General features: G+C 35.8%; 1 protein-coding gene across 1 annotated transcript; it reads left to right on the top strand.

Moving 5' to 3' along the window:
* The first annotated feature begins 8,828 nt into the window (after positions 1–8,828).
* On the top strand, positions 8,829–11,211 carry LOC116194360. Its single transcript, XM_031523163.1, has one exon. It carries the CDS (start codon positions 9,062–9,064, stop codon positions 11,000–11,002), a length of 1,941 nt encoding a protein of 646 aa, XP_031379023.1. The 5' UTR covers positions 8,829–9,061; the 3' UTR covers positions 11,003–11,211.
* The last annotated feature ends 10,369 nt before the right edge of the window (positions 11,212–21,580 follow it).

Below are 21,580 nucleotides of genomic sequence, written 5' to 3'. Positions count from 1 at the left end.
GTTATATAGTAATTGTACATAATGTCCTCTTGGAAATGTAATTGGAAAACATTAATTGGCAGCAATTAATTTTGGGTGTAGTAAAGCAAAAAATGTATATTACGCTACCGCATCTATTTCCGAAATTGGGTTACGTGACATGCAAGTGAATACATTACACCGATACCGAACACAGATCCGGGGGACCATCCGAGATGGTATTCATTATGACGCTATAAGGATCGATCTATAGGAGGATTTGCTACTGAAGAGGTCTAAAACAATGCGTAGAAAACCCGTAACTTACCAACTTGTCGTTACTGATGTAGGTGTTGGAATCGGACCGAAAATAACCTTCTACTTTCAATCTGATGAGCATCGAAGTCAGGACCTCTTGGTTTCAAGGCGGTAGCTTGTGCCATTACACTGATACTCCTTTCTCATGGGCCCAATTTCATCGGCAGAAAACTAAACAGTATAAAAGACGGGTAGCGAAGCACCCTCTCACTATACGCTACATGTCGAAAGAGCAGAATAATCCGGAAGTATTCGCAAATCCCAATAGTAGAACTGCTTATCAACAGGATTTCAGGAATATATGAAAGCACCCTATGCTGTTGTGTTGTGAGGATTCTTCCTTTGGGTTATTGCCAGCAAACCACCTACGAAGCTTGCAAGGAAAGTTCTACTTGTCAGCAACTTTATAAGCTCCCCAAGCACTTATCTATGGCTTCATCCTACGATTGGATATCATGACTCTTCCTTGCAGAAGCCAACAACATATCAGCTGATCATAATTCCATGCATATGCCTATCCCGTAGTCAAAAATTTGCGGGTCCTCTTGTCTTAACAATCGTCTTTTACGGCATATATATATATATATATATATATATCTTCATTGAACGGTAATCACGAACATTCGTAATCACACGGAAGTCGGAACTGATATCTTGTGATAAGCTATGTGAAAACACTCGTGTTTTCTATGTTAACCAGTTATAAGGACGTCATGCGAGCTCTCTATATGGAAAAGCCTCTCTGTGGCACCGTGTAAGAGTTAAATTAAATATTGTACACATATAAATGTCGGTCTTGCAGACACTATGTTCAATAATTCGAACCTCAAATCGGCAGAAATGGTCCGTTAAACAAGGTCTTCTCATATATGTTTCACTAGAGCAACTGCAAAGAGAGACTTATGTACTTCAGAAATTGCAGATTATAACGTGTACGTGGATGAAAAATGTGGCAGCAGACATGCACGACTCCATCAACCCGAACATGGCCTTCAACATGTCATCTATTATCATGAGTTCAAGTGACTACAGGCAATTTAGAACTTGATCCGACGGAACTACTGTAGACCTCGAGCCATGAGTGAGGGTATTTGTTGTTGCTAATGGTCCGTATCGAACCATCAATAGTTGTCGCAATCACTTCATAAATGTCTATGTAATGATCCATGGGCTGAGAGAATCGTACTGATCTTGTTCTGAAGATTAGAATTATACAGGTTGAGGATGTATGGAGCCTTATAGATACAAAATAGGATTTTGTCCCTACCCATTTGGAATCTTCAGTGCGGTTTCCATACGTTCTTTACAAGAAAAAACCAAGACAAATCAGTACTTGACCCCCAGAATCCGCTATGCTTACGCTCAGACTTTCCTTCTTCAATCATTCTACATATATCTCCCTTCCACTATCTGGACTCGGAACCTTTTGAACCACTCGATTCACGTTGGGTTACTGTCAACACACCTATTCGTTGCAATGATGTTATGCGTCGAGAGGTTTAGACTATTGGTTTCTACTACTCTGCCACGTTAGTTCAAAGTCCTGAGTAGACTTTTTTCTTTTTTTCTTTTTTTAATTACAAGAGAGGCTTATATATTAAAATATAAATCATAAATAGCTAACAAAGGGGCATGGACAGTCCCACTGAATATCGAACATAGGACCTCTTGATCACTAGGCGAGAGGTGCGCCACTGCGCTATACCCTCTCTTAATTGAGTAGATTTTACATGATACAAATAGATAAGGAGAATATAAATATACTTCATTAAGTTAAAGTGTGTTTATTTCAATTTAATTAAATAAATGCTTAAAAATTAGTTACAAATTAGTTATAAGGGAAGATGAAAGAGAGAAAGGGAGATATGAGATATGAGGATTTAAATTAATGAATAAAAAAAAATTGACTTAATAAAGTAAGTTATTTTTCCTTTATTGATACTATCAATCCCTCAGAGAACATCTTTTCGGCCTTTATCATTCCCTCCCTCTTCAAGAGATCTACTGATCTTCAAATAGATAAATTATTTCTAGAGGATGTTGGAGGTAATTCTATAAAATCTTTAAAATATTTCAAATTGAAAAATATTCTACGATTATATTAGGATATCTTTGAAATATTGGGAATGTATTGTATCCATTTAAAGGGGAAAGGATTTTGTATTAAGAAAATACGTTGTGTGAGAATCGTGAGTAATTTTCTTGGGAATTCTCAGGTTTACTCTTTTGGAGTTTTTAGAGTTTAGTGGGAGAGTGGTGAGAATCGAGAAGATTGTAAGGCTCTTCTAGGGTTAGATCTTGTAACGGGTGCTCTGAAACATGAGTGTGATCTCGATGTTATAATCTTCGATTTATATAGTGAAATCTCTTGCTTTGTCCGTAGATGTTTCCCTCACTCCAAGAATTTTACCACGTATATCTCAGTGTTCATTGTTCTTTCTTCTAGCTCTAAATTCCTAGAATTTGGCATCTTCCAGAATAATTCTATAATGAAGTATCACTTATTTCACAATGATGCGGCGAGAAAAAATCAATAAAATTTAAGAATAATTGTGGTAATTATTCAAGTGATGAAACTCATTCTCTCTTTACTTTTTTTAACAATCCAACTGGTGCTTTCTTATCAAGGAGATGTAGCACAATAACACACGTTCTCGCCAAGTAATTCCAAGTTCGATACTCGTGGTGGGATTACAAGTGCCCACTTATTAGTTTTAATTGGTGTCTTTTCATTTTAAGTGACGGAGTAGGATCACAAAAAAAAAATTGAAGAATACTTGAATACAAATTAGGTTATAGATAGGAAAATACCCAATTAATTGAATCCCTTAATTTTTCCTCGAACCAAGTTCTAGTACTTACATAAATTTTACTACCCGTTTGATTTTAGGGTCGATTTTTTAAAATTTTAACTCTAACTTTAACTTTACTCACTACATAACAAAAGTCAACAACATAATTATTACTTTTTCTTTTTCTTCAATTTTTTTAACTAGTCAATTCAATTTTTAATACTAAATTCTCTTAATTATTCATTACTTTTTCACATTTTTTCTCATAATTTAGCAATACAATCATTACAACCCAATCAAAATCAAAACTCAACTCTTATTAACTCTAAAACCAAACACACTATTAGGCTCAAACTAACTTGCACGACGTATTTACTATCCTTTGTATAGAAATTTTACGGAGTTGAATTAATTTGGACTTTTAGTGAATTATGGATTGTATGTATATGAAACAGGTTACATATATACGTTAATGGCTTGGACCATGATGCCATTCCACCACAATGCAAAAATAAAACATTTTACATAAACTTCCTTTAGGAATGTACTGTAAGAATTTGAGAGAAATGGACTCGGTACAGCATTACGCATCCTCGACTTGGAATCAAATGAGTCAGGGATTCGTTTTTCGTCATTAAAAACAGTTATTACACTTGGAGCGATGATCCCCCCCCCCCCCCCCCCCCCCCCCCCCCCCCCCCCCCCCCCCCCCCCCCACAACAAATTAATTGCTAGTTAGTAGCACATCGACTTTGTTTAATGCCTCAACTATGATAGATGCAAAAGTTAATGCTATGACAATGGTGACTGCCTATCCATTCCATAAGTATATATCTAAACCAGAGTTAATTAATTTGTCTAATCTTCAATTTCTTTTGCTTCCCAACAAAATTCTCTTCACATCTCTCTATTACTCAAGGAATGTCATCTTGTTTCTTTTAGAAACTGTGATTCCACGACTAACTCCACTTTGTATGCCCTTCATCGATCGATAAATGTATGCTGTCCACATTCCCGATTCTCCTTTTTTGCATCATAATTGTAATAATGTCTTTTAACTTGAATTATTTTCTTCGACTATGCACCAAATTAATTTGGCCCCCAGGCAATAAAACATTATTGTCCTTAATATCTTACTGATATCTCTCATGAACATTGAACATTGTCCTTGTAAATCTTGCTTATCTCATGCGGGCATTCAAGGTTGCCCGGCCTAGAATTACTCGTTCATTGATGACTTTTAAGTTTTATCTACCTATTTTGAATAAAACTTTCTTTACTAGAATTTACCTACAAAATTAGAATCTGCATCCCTCAGCCAGCGGTCTCAGACTCGTTTGAGATCACCAGGTAATTGGACGGTAGGGACTTGAACAGCATGTTTGCCTCGCATGTAGCTTTGCCCCGAGCTGGTGAGGCCTTACGTGACTTGTACTTCAGTGGTCACTGAGTATTTGCTGATTTGTAGTGGAGGTGGATTCATTGGTATACATAGTTTTGAATCGTTTATCCCTGGATAACGGTTACCCTAGCATAACTCGTACAATAGCGCAGGCTTGCACGTAGATGTTTGTAACTCTGAAATCAAAACTTAAGGAGAAAATTCCTTTGCGGATTCTCTGGCCCAGCAGCTAGTATATCCATATTCTCACTCGGCAAAATTGGATTGCATTCGTCATGTTCTCCTTAATTCGGGTGATAGAACATGTATATGGAACCCTGGTCTCTAGCTATGTACTTTCTTTAATCAGCAATTGACCTCGTGCACATTCTCAAACGTATGTGGAATTGGTTATGTACTCTAAAAAATTTTCCATGGTCGATATGGAATATTGATGAGAATCCGTACGAGCGCTATATATTCTAATGATCGAGGGACCATGCATCTGCAAATGATCCTTTTATATTAAGTCGTATAAGTATATAGATATCGACCAAGGAAAAATTTTGATGACACAACCTGAATTAATCAAGTCATATGGGTATATAGATATGCAGGCAAAAAACTCGAATCGAAAGAGGGTATAACGCAGTGGTGCACGCCCTGGCCTACCATGAAGTTGTAAGTTCGATACTCAGTGAAACTATCTGCGTCCCTCAAATCAAATCTCTGACATATATTACATTATGTGGATCGAGAGTATCACTATTGCACCTTGTTGAAGTTACTAAAAGTAAGACCTACATAATGGCTACTATCATGCAACGACAATTACATGGTTAGTTTTCAAATTCAGTGACTTTCAACCATTGATCAAGGTGGTCGATGAATCGGTTGATATTTACGTAATCTATCTATATAATTAAGTCTGATACAGATCGAATATCAATTCCAAGCACATCCACAAGTTTGGTTTAGTTGCGGATGCACTTTCTTACTATATTTCGGAAACCTTGGATGAATGTATATTCAATATCTAGCTACTCCCTCGATTGTGGAAGCCACATAATTAAAGGCACATGCTCTACGAAAAATTTAGTCGAATCGATCCACAATATTGACTCTCATTCGACGCAAGATAGAAGAGAAAACCATAAGCAATAGATCGGACCAGTTGAGTCTTTCCAGAAATTATTTCCTCATGTACATCAACGCGCTCGGTTTTCTATATTCTGAACTTAACAAAGCGGTCTTTCCGTTTGAGGTAACATAATTGGTCGTCCTGAATTTGGTTGTTGCTTGGTAGATGTCTATACGTAAATTTGGAGTTGGTGATTGAGGACAACCCCAGAATTATGACGATATTTGTAGGTCCAACAGGCACACACTTGCCCTGTGGGATCGTGTGGCCCCCTAATGTTTACTTTTTACCATATATCACTAAGCAACTAAGCCAAAGGGAATAATTAATCAATTAACGGCGACCAACCACGTAATTAACTAGACACAGACAAAAGAAACCCTTCCTATAGTTTTCAACCCACGTAATTTTTTTTTTCAATATGAACCTATTATCAAGAAATTCAATAGACCTCGACTAATTCAGTCGAGCAGGATCAGCCTATTAAGGTAGAACTCTCTCAATGTGAATTTTTTTCATTCACAATACTCGAATCTAAGATCTTGCTTAAAGAGAATAAATGCCGAACTATTTGCATCAACCACATTGGTCAACCAATGTAATTTTTAAGCAGTGGAATTCTGCTGTTTTAATTTTGGACTGACTCATGCTATATGACGTATTAAAATCAAGAAGAGTTCTACCAAACAAGAGAAGAGGTGAGACTCTCGAATTTTGAGTTTTCTTTTCTAAAGAAATTTAAATTTTTAGGTAGTGGAATTACAAGCTGAAAGTAATTACACTTAAAGTGTCAACTTCATCTGGCAATGAAGTAGTTCCACTGGATTTTAATCCATGCTGTAAATAGATCATCCCGTACGTCCACGTACAACGTAGTCTGTAAATTGGGTTATTTACAATGCGTTTGTTTTCGGAGTTAAAGTCACGAATTTGTGATTGTGATTGTGATTGTAGAAGAAGACAAAAATATATGGGACCCACCAGTTTGACTTTTGAAATATGAAATGAATGGAAGGTATAGATAATTAATTATAATGAAATTGTATTTTAATAATATATGGGGTTCACCAATTTGACTTTTGAAATGTGTATTTTATTGTGTAGTGTTTTGAGTTAAAGTTAAAGTTAAAATCTTAAATCACGACTTGAAAACAAACGGAGCGTTACAATTTTCACTAATGGTTTATGTCAAACTATCACCGTCTCAATCGCAACTGCTCCAAACTGTAATGTCAGGGCTCGCCTGAGTTTTCTTCTCTTTTTTTCCCCCTCAATGAATTATCAAACATAATCAAATCGCACTCCAACTTAACTACCAAGTTATCAAACGTCAAACTCTCAACCGTGCCGTGCCAGTATATTGATAATTTCTTCGTTTGATATTTATCAAAATTATCCTATTTACAGAAAGAACCAGTAGATATCAGTTACATTCATACCTTAACAAATTTCATTTATTTTTCTACCGAAATTTTTTTTTCATTTATTTATGAAAAGAAACGCTACTTAGATTGGGATCTTGTGGCTTGAAAGCTAAGGAAATGATGGGGTTGCAACAAACTATTTTCCCATATTTTTATGTCAAACTAAATCGACCAAAAGCCGCGTAAGCTGGCCCTAGAGGAATTCGAACTTAGGATGAGGTGGATACATATGCTTTATGTATCGTGAAAATAGAATGTATTTCATTACTTAATAAATGCTTGATTAAGCATATATTACCAATAATACTCTTCCGAATATGCTAACGTATGTATAGTTTATCAATTCATGAAGAGAAACCGGAATCTTTTGCTTAATGAAGGTAAAATCTGGTCTTTCCCCGAGGCCATGCTTTTGGTTAACAACTAAATAAAAATAATTACAAAAACAAGGTAAGTAAATCGTCAATTTTATGATTAATTCTGACATGAAAAATACATATTTTCATATAGATCTAGAATTGTGGTGGGCATCTTTAAGAATGTTTTTAAATTAAAAATTAAATTTAAAAATTAAATATAAAAAAGTTGGAAGAACCTAATTATAACCAGACCGTCCCACGTATAGTTTTGTCCAACTTATTTTCTTTTGTTCCAAATGTATGAAATTGTCCAAAATTAATGAAATCATCCTCAAAAGCATCTAACCACTTCCTTCCCAGAAAACACTTTGTTGGGCACAGAGTATATTTTTCTGGCACACGTGGTGGAAGTAATGTACAGTCGTCGGGTTTTGTTCATTTCCATCCACTATTTATAAAAAAAATAAAAAAATAAAAAAATAATATTTTTTCGATATGTATCGTGATATTTGAAAGTCCAATTGCCCTGACTTATCCAGTATAGAGTTGGGATGGCCTATTAAGGAAAGTCCAATTGCCCTATATGTATTCAATGTATAAAATTTTCAAGATCATTTTATTATGAATCATTTTCAAGAGAATTAAATTAAAATTGATCAAATATTTTATAGAAAATAAAATTAATCACTTATTTGAGTACATTTAATTCATCTTAAATGCACCAATTATACATTTGCATTATGTATTATAGATTTCGATTACAGGGGGTCAGTACAATGATGAATTTCCAAAATACTATGCTTCTGAATAGAAGTACCACATTTTTCAACGTGAAGTATCGCATGTCCGTTGGCAATTAGTCGCTACAAAATATCCCGAAAGAATATATATAACTAGTCAAAAGTGGATCGTGAAAAGTGAAATTTGTTACATGAATGTTGTAGAACAAGTGATATAGTGAAAAGAACCGGATCCGGGTGGATCATGATCTGGTAACTTCTCTCTTTCGATTCGGATCGGGGAAACAAACATTCTCATGAAGAACGGCTATTTATGCTATGTTAGTGTCAAACTCATGTTTACAGTGTCAAAATCCCACATTGGAAAACATACCCTAAAATCAATAACTTTTATGAATGAAAATTTACGCAATCTTTGTTGACACTTTGAGAGTTGGAATTCCACAATGGGAAATCAATGCGAAATTATTTTATAAGATAATTAGGATCAGTTAGAACTTTTGGAGTGGATATGAGCTTAGCTATTTGTAACTTCCGTGGTTAAAATTTTACAATCTCTACTACTACGAGAATGCACGTCTGAAGGATAGATCAGGAGCCGATCGAACCTGCATACCCCTAGTTCTATCAGTAACTTATGTAAAACGTGTTCCACTTGTCGCTTGGCAATATAAGTAAAGAGGGACCCCCCCTATCAACTCAGCCCCTCTTCCATTCCATCACCATTTCTTTCAATTCTTACTTTCCCCCGGTCATTGGGCCCCCAAACCAAAACTCCCCCTCCACCCAGTCCCCTTTAGGGACGTACATCTTTCCTTGTTCAAATGTCACCGCAAGTCCCTTCCTTCACCGTAACTCTCAAGAACAAGAACCTCCACAGTACCTGCTCTCGTCGTTCCAAGTTCTTCAATTCGCCTTGATCGAGTCCGGTCGACAACTAGCCTGATCATGGCAGACATTGTGAGGGAAATCCTAGCCCGGCCAATCCAACTAGCAGACCGTCTAGGCAAGGCCGCCGAGGATGCGCACTCCTTCAAGCAGGAGTGCGCTGAGATCAGGGCCAAGGCTGATAGCCTCGCCTCCCTCCTCCGCCAGGTGGCTCGGGCCAGCGGCGACCTCTATGAACGCCCGGCACGCCGCATCGCGGATGACGCCGAGGTGGCCCTGCGCAGGGCGCTCATTCTCGTCCTCAAGTGCCAGGCTCGCAACAGCCTCGTGAGGCGGGTGTTCACCATGATGATCCCCGTGGCTGCAGTGGCATTCCGGGAGGCCTTGGCGCAGCTCGAGAATTCGGTTGGAGACGTATCATGGCTGCTGAGGGTGTCAGTTTCGGTATCAGACCGTGACGACAAGGACCACCTGGGGCTCCCGCCAATCGCCTCGAATGAGCCAATCTTGTGCCTCATATGGGAGCAGATTGCTATCCTCCATGCGGGCGTCCCCGAGGACTGCTCAGAAGCAGCGGCAACATTGGTATCCCTGGCAAGGGACAATGACCGGTATGGAAAGCTGATTGTGGAGGAGGGCGGAGTGCCGCCACTGTTGAAGCTGGCCAAGGAAGGGGGAGCAGCCAAAGGTCTGGAATATGCAGCCAGGGCGATCGGGGTGTTGGGGCGGGCACACGAGAATGTCGAGCGGATCATGAAAGCAGGCGTGGGACCAGTATTTGCTCAAGTCCTTAGAGAAGGTCGACACATGAAAGCTCGAGCTGCGGTGGCATGGGCTATCTCAGAATTGGCCACGAACCACCCGAAGTGCAGGGAACACTTAGTACAAAGCAACATTGTACAACTTCTTGTGAACCATCTTGCATTCGAGACTGTTCGAGAGCACCACAAGTACGCTGTCTTGAAGAAAACGAAGGTGTACTCGATCCATTCAGTGGTCATGACAAACGGCGACGATAACACGGGGAAAAACGGGAATATTGCAAGCATACATGGGGAACATGGTGAGAAAAGCCCGATGACTGGTCCAATGGCACGGTTAGTTGTGTTAAATGGAACTCCAGGCCATACGGACAGTGTGGTGAAAAGTTCCCAATACGAACTGCTGCCATACAATCATCATCATCAACAGCACATTACGATTGTAAGTGGAAGCGTTGATGAGAGGGAGTTCGAGGATCCTGTGACCAAAGCCGAGATGAAGGCAATGGCGGCGCTTGCACTCTGTCAGCTTGCAAAGGGAAATGCCAGGATTTGTCGAATGATCACCGAGTCAAAAGGCCTCCTCTGCTTCGCAGTGCTGCTGGAGAATGCCCAGGGTGATGTTCGGTCGTACTCAGCCCAGGCACTCATGGAAATCACCGCCGTCGCAGAACACCACTCCGAGTTAAGGCACTCGGCGTTCAAACCCACCTCTCCTGCTGCAAAGGCCGTGGTAGAACAATTGATGATGGTGATTGAGAAGGCCGACTCTGATGTCCTGATCCCTTGCATCAGAGCCATCGGGAGCCTAGCAAGGACTTTCAGGGCCACTGAGACCAGGATTATCGGGCTACTCGTGAAGCTGCTCGATGGGGAGGACCGAGACACCCGGGTGAAGGCAGAGGCTGCAATCACGCTTGGCAAGTTCGCGTGCACTGCCAACTTCCTCCACGTCAATCACTGCCAGGCCATTGTGGCCTCAGGCGGTCTGAGGCATCTGACCCAGCTCGTCCACACCGGGGATCACCCAATTCAAATTCCGGCACTGGTCCTGCTCTGTTATGTTGCAATTCATGTCCCCGATAGTGAGACACTCGCCCAAGAGGACGCATTCACCGTGATCGAGTGGTCAACGAAGCAGGCGCACCTGATCAATGACCCAGCCATCAAGGCCTTACTGCCCAAGGCCCAGAGCCAACTTGAGCTCTACCAATCGAGAAGCTCGAGACGGTTCCACTGAATAATCAGTTCGACCGGTCGATGCAATTTGTCTACATGACATTAATGTTCAGCTAATCCAGCAGGGCCAAAAATTTGAAAATTTTTTGGTTTCTCAACTCTTTGGTCGCATTGAAATGTAAATAAACCGGCATTATTGCTAATGTGTGTCTAGACTTGTTCTCGTAAATGTTGAAACGATTCTTCCCGTAAGTAACGGGATCTCCTGTTCGTTGATCTTTGATTATATTTCTAGCTTTTGTGTCCGTTAAATTGCTATGCTACAAATGCTCGATCGATCCTAATCACTCCATTGTCCACTCCGGCAGATGTCAGTCCACTGTATACACGACTCTCTTCAGTCGAATCAATAACAGCCATCGATCTGTATGCCTATAACTAGCACTATGATTGGACCGATCGTTGGATGATAAATTGTATGATAAACTGTCTCCGAACACTCCGAGACTCCCTCTGCAATGTACTTCAAGGCAGCATTTAACGGTGCGTTTAAATTCAGAATTAAAGTAATTTTGATTTTGGTCGTGAAAAAAAACAAATGAGTTGGGATTAAAAATTTGATTTGGAAAACGTGTGTTTTTGTTGTGTAGTGTGTTGAGTTAAAATTAAAGTTAAAATTCTTGACTTGAAAAATGTGTATTTTTATTGTGTAGTGTGTTGAGTTAAAATTAAAATTAAAATCAAGTTGATTTTAACTACCAAACCAAAGTACCCATAGTACAGTGTCTAGTGCATAGTTCCAGAACGAATCTAGTACCCATAGTACAGTGTCTAGTGCATATGAACAGAAAACAAGGAAGCATCAAAAGTGATATAAGAACAGAAATAGAAGACAGCAGAAAGCAGAAGCACGGTCAATGATAAGAACACTTTGGACCTGAAGATCTAACTTCATGTGTGGGCAAATTAAAGCTACGGTGACACCCTACATAACAACGATCAGATCGTCCTACGCAGAGAAAAACATCGGGTCTTCCCCAGCCATTTTTTCATGATATTAATTTACATTTTGTACTCTTCAATAAATCCCTGCGAAACAACTCTATTATGGATCCCGTGAAAATTGAAAGTGGCAGAGCAAGAGGTTGACAAAAACTTTACCTGTCCTCTCACACCCCCTCACTGAAAACATCGGCATTGGCTTTCTGACAATTTTTTGGGCCTTTAGCGTCGGCGAGGTCACTCAATGCTTAAAAGGGTCGGCAGCTCCGCTATTGGTACAGATTTCTCGACGGTTTTAGAAAAATATAGTACCACGTTTGAATTATAAAAAATAAAAATTAAAGGGAAAAAAATTCTTTCGTAGCCAGAGCGGGGCATGGTCGCTATGGGAAATGACTTGGTCCTATCTCCCTCCATACCTAACATGGTAGTTTTGCAAAAGGTCTCTTTCTTCCGCCGGGAGAGGTTAAAGCCCCGACAGGTACCTTAGGACTAACCTCGTAGTCTTTCAGCTACTCGATTGACAAAGCTTTCAGCCTCGAAGGGATTCACAGAAATAGAATACCCTAAATGCCCGTTAACTTCGCGACTCTTCAACACATCAAGAACCATTAGCGTAGTAGCATTTTTCAGCATTTCTTTCACCGAAGTTTCAAAGAGTGTCAAGAAAGATCAAACCTGCGGCACCGCTTTTTATAGTGTCCTCTCAGCACCTATAGCGTAAGTTTTAGTGACACTTTATCGACAAGCAAAGGTTCCTAAACCCTGTTTTTCAAGTAGTGTGGGTAAAATCCCAGTTTATTTTCCCCCAACAATATTCACCCTTCTATCTCTTTTCCCTCTGCAAGGCAGCCCACGCATCTCTGCTCCTTTGCATTTTGAGCATTATTTCACGGGCTAACCCTCTAGCTTCCTTTCACTTCCAATTTATTTTTCCACTATCTGCTATTTTTATTTAAGTTAATTTGGTAGGAACTTCTTTTCCATTTATAGAAGAAGTTATTGCATTCGTAATTGAGCAAAAAAAATAAAAACAAAGAACAAAAAGGAAAACGAAGTTATTGCATTCGCAAAAAGTTCGTTAAGATAAACTCTATTTTACTCTTGTATAACTGTGTTATGAATCACCTTTATATAACGCGCAAATATCCTATACCATTCTAGAAATATTTTAGATTTTGTAATGTATATTATTTGCATTATCTCTCCATGATTAATCAACATACTTCTTTTGCAAGAGGCTAATTAAGTCATACATTTTCAAATTTATTTTAACTATTTTGTGTTTAGTTTTCAGTTTCTCTTGGATTAAATACCTTTTTTTTATTGCTAAAGCATGGATCTATATGTGTTAAAGTTTCTTTAAAAATTCATATAAGATATAATATGATGGTAGTCAAATATATATAACTAGCTTTCAAAATTATATATTCGAGTCTTGCAGATACATTTTTATATTGACATCTATATTTAACATGTCTCTATATTATTTTAATTTTTTTTCGTAATACAAAAAAAGAAAAAAGTTGTCGCGTGCATTGTACATAGATTTATACTGGTTATACTATACTAGTTCTCACGTGCATTGCACATAGATTTTCTTGTCAATTTTGGTTTCGCTATAATTATTCCTTTTAATCCGTAGACAGTTTTTTTTTTTGGCCACATTCCCTAGATAGTTTACATAGGTTTGGTTTGGTAAACTGTAATTGTAGCAGTTCACCAAAAAAAAAAGAACAAATTGTAGCAGGCCCAGTACTAAATTTCGAGGACTCTAGTGAAGTTGGAGCTGGCCAACCCAGAAGATGCTAATCCTCGAGCCCTTACAATTTCTCAATGGGTCCAATAATGACATTGTCGAGGCTATCTCAGACTCACTTAGGCTTCACCCACGGGCTTTTTCCTCGGCGTTCTTCGAGATTTTTACCACTGCAGAAAAGTGGACTTTTGTTCATGAGAACCAATCGAGAAGCCGGGATGAAGGGAATATTGCTATGAGTTCTCCTCGATGAGTATGAATTACTTGCTTTGATTTTTCCGCAAAGATGGGTTAATCGAAACGAGCATTCACACTCACGTTTGTTTTCTTCTATGATTTACCCTCGAGTAATAAGAATAAAATTTCTCTCTTAGTGCATTACTTTCAGTCATGTCAAAAACTCAACAGGATGGGCTCATTGAATGAAGATGAACTCGATGATGTTCTGCAATTAAGAGCATAAAAAGACGAAAGACACATTCTCAAGTCTTATCCAGCTGAATGTTTTGACTATCTATCGACTCTTTTGACTAGCTTATAATCTACTGCACATTCTTCGTAATATCATAACAGGTTACGCTTTCGTGCGCCCACATAGGTTCACACTATGCCGATCCAATATCGAGAGCAATCAAAAGAGTGTCTCGTGTTAGTCCTCCCTCGTCCGAGCATGGAAGATAAGCCTGGTTCGAGGTCAGTTATTGAGCGCGAGTGTTTAAGGACACGTGACAACGTATAGGTAAAAATAAACCACACATTACACGTGAGGGCGGGTGTTAGGAATTATAATCCCACATAAAAATAAATAAAAGAATAACTATCGATTTATATGAGACTTAAGTATTACCCCTCATTAGCTTAAACTTTTAAGTAGATATGAGCGTAGATTCATATAAGTTTAATGTAAATTTATTTGCTATTATAAAAGTAGGGATCTGAAAAACAGTTTGTCGATTTTTTTTTTAATTTTACTTTTACCATTTTGATATACTTAGATGAACTTTAATTTTCCACAACTCCCTTACTATATTCCTAGACCATTTGTATATTATCATTACTATTATATTAGTACGAAAGTATAAAACAAAAAAAGTCTCTCAATTTTTCATAATTTTATTTTTACCTTTTTCAATATATTTAGATAAAATTAACTTTCGTAATCCACCCCTTACATGGTTGCTAGACCATTTATTCCTTTAAAAGTAAACATTTGAAATTAATTCATATGGTAAATATTATAACTAGCACTCTCTATACTTTAACACTTGTAGATGTTACTCCATAAATTTTTAAAATGAAATTTCTACTATACTATCATAAATAAAAATATTGCTCCCGACCATTGCAAAATGACATAATAATCCTTGATCAATGAAAGGAATAGAAGGATATATAATTTTTTATGGAAATTTAATAAAAATAAAAATAATAAACAAAGTCAAAATGTTAGGTTGTGTTTGGTATTAGAGTTGAGTTGATTTGAGTTTTGGTTTTAATTGGTTTGTAATGATTGTGTTGTTGAATTATGAGAAAAAGTGTGAAAAAGTAATAAATAGTTTGGAGAAAATAATGATTGTGTTGTTGAATTGTAGAAAAAATAATGAATAGTTGAGAGAATTTAGTATTAAAAATTGAATTGAATAGTTAAAAAAATTGAAGAAAAAGAAAAAAGTATAATTGTGTTATTGAATTGAAAATAAGCGTTATTCAATTAATGTTCGACAAAATTGTTTCACGTTATAGTAGATTTTTTTATATCTCATTTCTCTATCAACCCTATTAACTCTTTTCCTAAGTTATATGTTATGGAGATTCGTTTTGATATTAAATTTTCTAATTTTAGATTTCTTTAAAAAATCCCTGTTTAAGCTATCAAATGTTACAAGAGAATTTTTTGTTCATTTTTTGTCTCCATGGGTGAAAATTCAAATAATAGGAATGTAGCAAAATTTGATTGTACTTTTTAAATGAAAGTGGGAATTGATTTATGGATTGCAATGAATTTCACCGCTTTCGCTTTATTAGGAAAGGGAAGTAGACCACTTCTCTCTCACCCTGTTTTATTTTTTAGTTTTTTTAATTATTAGTCGGCAATTTAGGAACTCTACTGGATTAAGTAATATTTTCATGGGTAAATTACAAAAAAAAACTCAAATTTTGTAAAATATCTCAATTTTGTCATAAATTTTGTTTTGTAACAGAAAAAACCATAAGTTTTCCAAAATGTCTCAAAAATGACCTCCGTTATAATTTCCGTCAATTTTTGCCTACGTGTGACCTACATGGACTGTTAAAGGGACCCACCATCAGCAGCAAAAATTGACGGAAGTTATAGCGGATGTCATTTTTGAGACATTTTAAAAAACTTATAGTTTTTTTTGTTATAAAACAAAATTTAGGACAAAACTGAAACTTTTTATAAAATTTGAATTTTTTTTTGTAATTTGCCCTATTTTCATTTTTGATAGTTTGGAAGTAACATTATATCTTTCAAATTTGGGGAATGACAGTTAAAAATTGGTTATAGTTTAGGGAGTGAATAGTTATATTTTCCTTAATTCATATTTTTTTTACAAAGTTGAAATTCGTCTATAACAAATTTGCTAAAGGAAACGATTGGGCGAAAGTGTATCCCGTACGAATATGTCTCTTACAAAGAGATCATTGATTGAGATATCCTTTCTTTGTTCAATATAAAATATCTTCTAACATTTTATAGATAGAGTACCCTAACCTAGCAAAGTCCTTATTTCAAAATCATCTCAAAAGTTCAAGATAGAAACAAGGAAGTTATTCAATAAGGTTAATCTCATACCACATAAGGACTTTGACGTATCTTGAGATATCCGATAATAAACTTCAAGTGGAGGAAGTTCACTCTCTAAAGAAAATGCTTTTTTGTCTTAAAATCTAGATTTTCATATTCATTTGTACGTCACACGCACATGAGAGTGGTTTACCCTCGCCTAAGGCGAGTACTCCATCTTCTCATTGTATGGGCAAATGAAAACTTTCTTATTTCACATTCCGAACAAGTTTGTTTCAATTTCTCATTTGCTCGATATGCTCCTCCTTATTTTAGCGAATAAATTAAGTGCAAAATTAATAAATAAAATACTATGAAATGCATGTTCAAAAAAAAATAAAACTGCGACATGCAAGGGCATTTATTATTATTTTGCTGAAAAGAAAATTCTGAAGATTATATATATATATATTTTTGGTAAATGATTTTATATGACATTTTTGTTCAGATGCATTTAATTTTTTAAAACTATCCATATATGTATCCATATCCATATATAAGTAAAATTGACTCCCACGGACATTTAATAGGGCCATAGTTAATAGAGCTAAAATTGTCAATTTGCTTCATCTATTAATAATTTTTGTATAAATTTCTTATATTATTTTAAATTTTGAAAACAAATACAAAAAGGAGTTTATCTGTATCTATTACTATATTAATTTCTTTAGTAAAGGTACAAGATAGAATATAATTCAAAATTATTTATATCATTGCAACATCATATTTTAATTATCGAACCCATATATCCATACTCTGAGCAAGCTCCTTCAAATAAATATAATCTAGAAAATTGTTAACAAGAAGTAATAATAAATGCATAAATTGCTTTCTAGATGGAATTCAATCTAATATGTAGATTAATATATATAATTCAACTAATTTTTTATACAAATGATAGTGCATAATGTCATAAGTATAACAAATTTAAATTTTCAAACTAATCTAACTTAGAAAATTATAATTAAGAACTAATAAATGTAAAATCGCTTTCTAGATAGAGTTCAATCCAATATGTAGATTAATACATATATAATTCAGCTAATTTTTTATATAAATAAAAATGCATAATTTCATAAATATAACAAATTTAAATTAATATTGTTCAGATTATCAACATAATTAATTAATTAATTAATTAATTAACTTAAAAGCAAGTTTTTTTTGCAGAAATATGAATAAATTATATATGGTTTGTGATGAACCGGTGCACTGCAATAGATAGAACTAAAAGAAAAGACTAATTGATTATTTAGGTAATTAAAAAAAGAATATTACAAGACATTAATTTAATGACATTAAGATCATTTGAAAAGTTTAAAATTAATCACTACCTGCTAATTTTATGAACTTATGATTCATAAATAAAAATAAAACTGACATTTGAAAATTAAAAGCTCCCAAAATAATATTTTTAGAGCAACAACAAATCTATAAATTAATAAATGCATGAACTGAATATTCTTGATAAATCTTTGTAATATATTAATGATTAAAACGATATATGATTAACATTGAATAGGACAATTAGTAGCAAAATTATTATTGAACTACTATGCTTAATCTAATGTTATTGAAGATTATTGTTGTAAGTTTCAAATTAATCACTTACTTTTATTAATAAGAAATATTGTTGTTAAAAAATGTGAATAATTCACGTAAAAATTATAATTAAAAAGTTTTATGTTCGATTATTGTGGTGTAATATTCATTCTTTTTTATTAGTTAGATTTTCTTGTACTAAACTAATGGCCCTCATTATCACCAAAAAAGAAACTACGCAAAATTTCTATTGTTTTTGGTACTAATCCCCCTTGTTATGATAAAACGTTATTGAAAGCTTGATTCTGCCAAACATAAACAAGAAATTTCTCGGTCATGGTTTTCTTGTTTAATTCCTAAACTTGAATCTAGAACTCCGTTAAAAAGATGGTTATTCATATTATTTGGATAAATTAGAATTAAATGAAACTTTTTGTCTGTATTTTTGAGTTTTTCTATATACATAATAAACTATGTAACATGACAAACACATCAAAACAATTTTCTTAATATATTTTTGAGAAAAGGTGAACCTACCCATAAAGGGTAGCCAGCGCCAAACTACTAGCACTGACTTTTCTCTCCATGCAAAACTTCAAAAAACCTAAAATTCAACCTCCTTATTGGCGGGTCCAATTCCGGCCGAGCGTGACACCCGTCGCCACCCGGTCGCTGGGGTTCCCCTCTCTTTGCCGGTGGTAGTGGTTTCTTCTCTTCCCTTTTCCTTTCTCCTTTCTCCTTCCCTTTCCTTTCCGATCGAATGGTGGTGGTGCTATAGGCAGTGAGGCTCGACTGTGCAATTAGGCCGTCTCGGCGTCCCGATCACCCTCTCTTGTGGCTGACTAGCGGCTGACATCGTCTCCTTGGCTGATTCAGTCATCCCCTCCTCTGGTCAAGCTCGATGTACCCTCAAGACAATGGCCGCCCTCGAAGCTGTGGTCCTCCCCTCCATGATGAATGTAGCTAGCAGATCGTGATCGGAATTATGATTTTAAGATGATAAATATCAGTTGTATCTGTTTTATCCGAAGTAAAATTTTCACTTATTTTTCCTTTGTCTTTTGCATGGCAGATAAACCATTTTTTCCAATATTGTAATAACCGATTGGATTTTTTTTTCCAGTATCCATTTTTTTTTGGAGTTTAATGAATCTACTTAACAGGGAAAAAAATCTTAAGGGGGTAGCCGAGCAAAAAAAAGAAAAAAAAACTCTTAAGGGGTAACATTCTCTCTTTTTTTCCCCTTGTAAATAGAACTTGAGACTAAAATCTATACTATACTGAGCCGTTTCTATCTTTCCTGCAAAATTTTTATTTCTTATTCTCCGATTCTAAACAAAACTTTTTAGATTTGGACTTTTTTTCCCCGTTTTGATTATTCTGATTTTGAAGAGATTAATCCTGCGTTTGGTTTCAAAGTAAAATTTTAAAATCAGATTTTGATTTTGAAAAAAGTGTTATAAATGGGGTCCACCCTTTGACTTTGTATTAGTTATTTTGTTTTGTTGTTGAAAAAGAGTGGTATAAATGGGACCCACTCTTTGACTTTGTATGAGTTATTTTGTTTTGTTGTGGATAGAATTATGTTAAAATTATGATTTTAAAATCACATTCACAATCCAAACAAGCCTTAAAATAAAAGGTTAAAAACTAGAATATGAAAAAAAAAATCGAGCAAAAAGTGAAAGGCCGGAAAGAAGATGGAGCGGGTATGATTTGAAGGTTCATGTCGGAGGAAAGAAGTTTAAAAAGTCAACTGAAGAAGAAAACTATAAAATAAAACAACAATAAAACAGAAAACATGTGGGGCTGATGGTAGGGAAAACAATTTTCTAAGCTCTAGATGTCTGCCTACCTATCAATTTTTGAGAAATTATTAATTTTTAAGTTACAGAAATAGAAAATGTAATGGTCGTAGATCAAGTCATATGAGTAAACTTTGTTACTACTATGAAACAATTTAAGAATAAGATAAACAATAATCAATTCCTTTTAAAAAGTATACCTAATTATGCTTCTAATACTCATATTTATTAAAATACCATTGAAAACTAGTAAAAATTACATCCCGTCATATTGATTAGAAGAATAGATGGGAGGATTCATCAAAAGTTTCCAATAACTCGAATATTTCATAACAAGAAATTGTCACAATGTACACGATCAAAAAATTAAAACATCCCGAGTTATTTTAAGTTGTATTAATTGTTCAATTTCAGTAACCATGCATGTGAAGAAGAGGTGATCTCTCTTTTCAACTTCGTTACCACAAAATTCGCATTCCATCGATAAAACATGAATCCCCGATTCTTGAAGTCTGCTATTGGCTTTCCATAGCTTCATTAACACACAAGGTTCTGATCAACCATTTGCCTTACCAGCCTCAGCCTGTGGGTCATCCCTTCTTGGCCATTTCCACACTTTGTTCCTGCAAACACGGATGATCGCCTTATCTTCCTGTTGTCATGCATGCCAAAGGAATATACTCTCTCTTGAGCCACTCATGCCTTTTATTGGCTATTAAGTATTTTATTTCATCATATTAGGCCTATCTATTTCTCTAATAACCGAAAATAATAAATGGCAAACTGATCTCTGCTTAAAACCCCTCACGTTAAAATAATACGCGTGAATCTCGTTGTTATCGTGACTAAGAAAACATTTTATGCATATGCTCTCATGGTGCCATAACAACGAGTGAATACCTTATATTTCACACTCCATACAATAAGTCATTAGACATTTTATCATTAGTCCTATACATGGCGACGCGATATAACAATGGCATTTGGAAAAGCTCTAGTTCATTCAACTCTAGGCGAGACTATACTGTCCTATTTTTCTTTTATTTTATTTTTTTTATATAAATGATGTTCTTTTTTTCTATACTTTTTTTTTCTTTTTCGGATATAAATGATGTTCGTCATAGTAAGAGACGGAAGAAAGAAAGGACTAAGAAGGTCGCATGTCTATGATGTAATCCCTTGATTTCAGGTTCAAGGATGGATGCCATTGCTACTCTTCCTCCTTGACACCATATATTTTTAAAGTTATTTTGCTTTTTTTTTTTAATAAATATTTTGGTGCCAAGCCATTGAATAATAAAGCGTTTTTTTTCCTATTTTAAAAGCAAGCACCAGAAAAGATATTTTATGTCTAGGTTAGTTGGCACAGAAAGGATAAAAGCTGAAAATAAAACTTTGACCATTTCCAAGATTTTGCATCCAGATCTGACGCTTCATATCTCTTGTGACACCAGGCCACACTCCTAGCCGTCCGATGAAGCGGGCCCCAACCTTTGCCGTCGTTGGGATTCCTAAATAGGAGAAGGATAGGTAGGTCCCACCAATTGTTAAATCAATTATTAAACAGTATATCCGAATCGGCACTCGCCACACATGTGTGCCTCGGGTATATAAAATTATATTATCAGAAATAGCCCTATACCTTCGTGTTTAAGCAAATAAGTCCATATAAATTTTCTTATTGTTCTTAGTCCCTTGTGTTTTTATATCCTTTTTTTTCCCTAT

The sequence above is a fragment of the Punica granatum genome, chromosome 2 (genome assembly GCF_007655135.1).
Source record: "Punica granatum isolate Tunisia-2019 chromosome 2, ASM765513v2, whole genome shotgun sequence".
Taxonomy (NCBI): Eukaryota; Viridiplantae; Streptophyta; class Magnoliopsida; order Myrtales; family Lythraceae; genus Punica; species Punica granatum.
The sequence above is the reverse complement of the archived record's forward strand: the minus strand, read 5'-3'. Positions and strand labels throughout refer to the sequence as shown.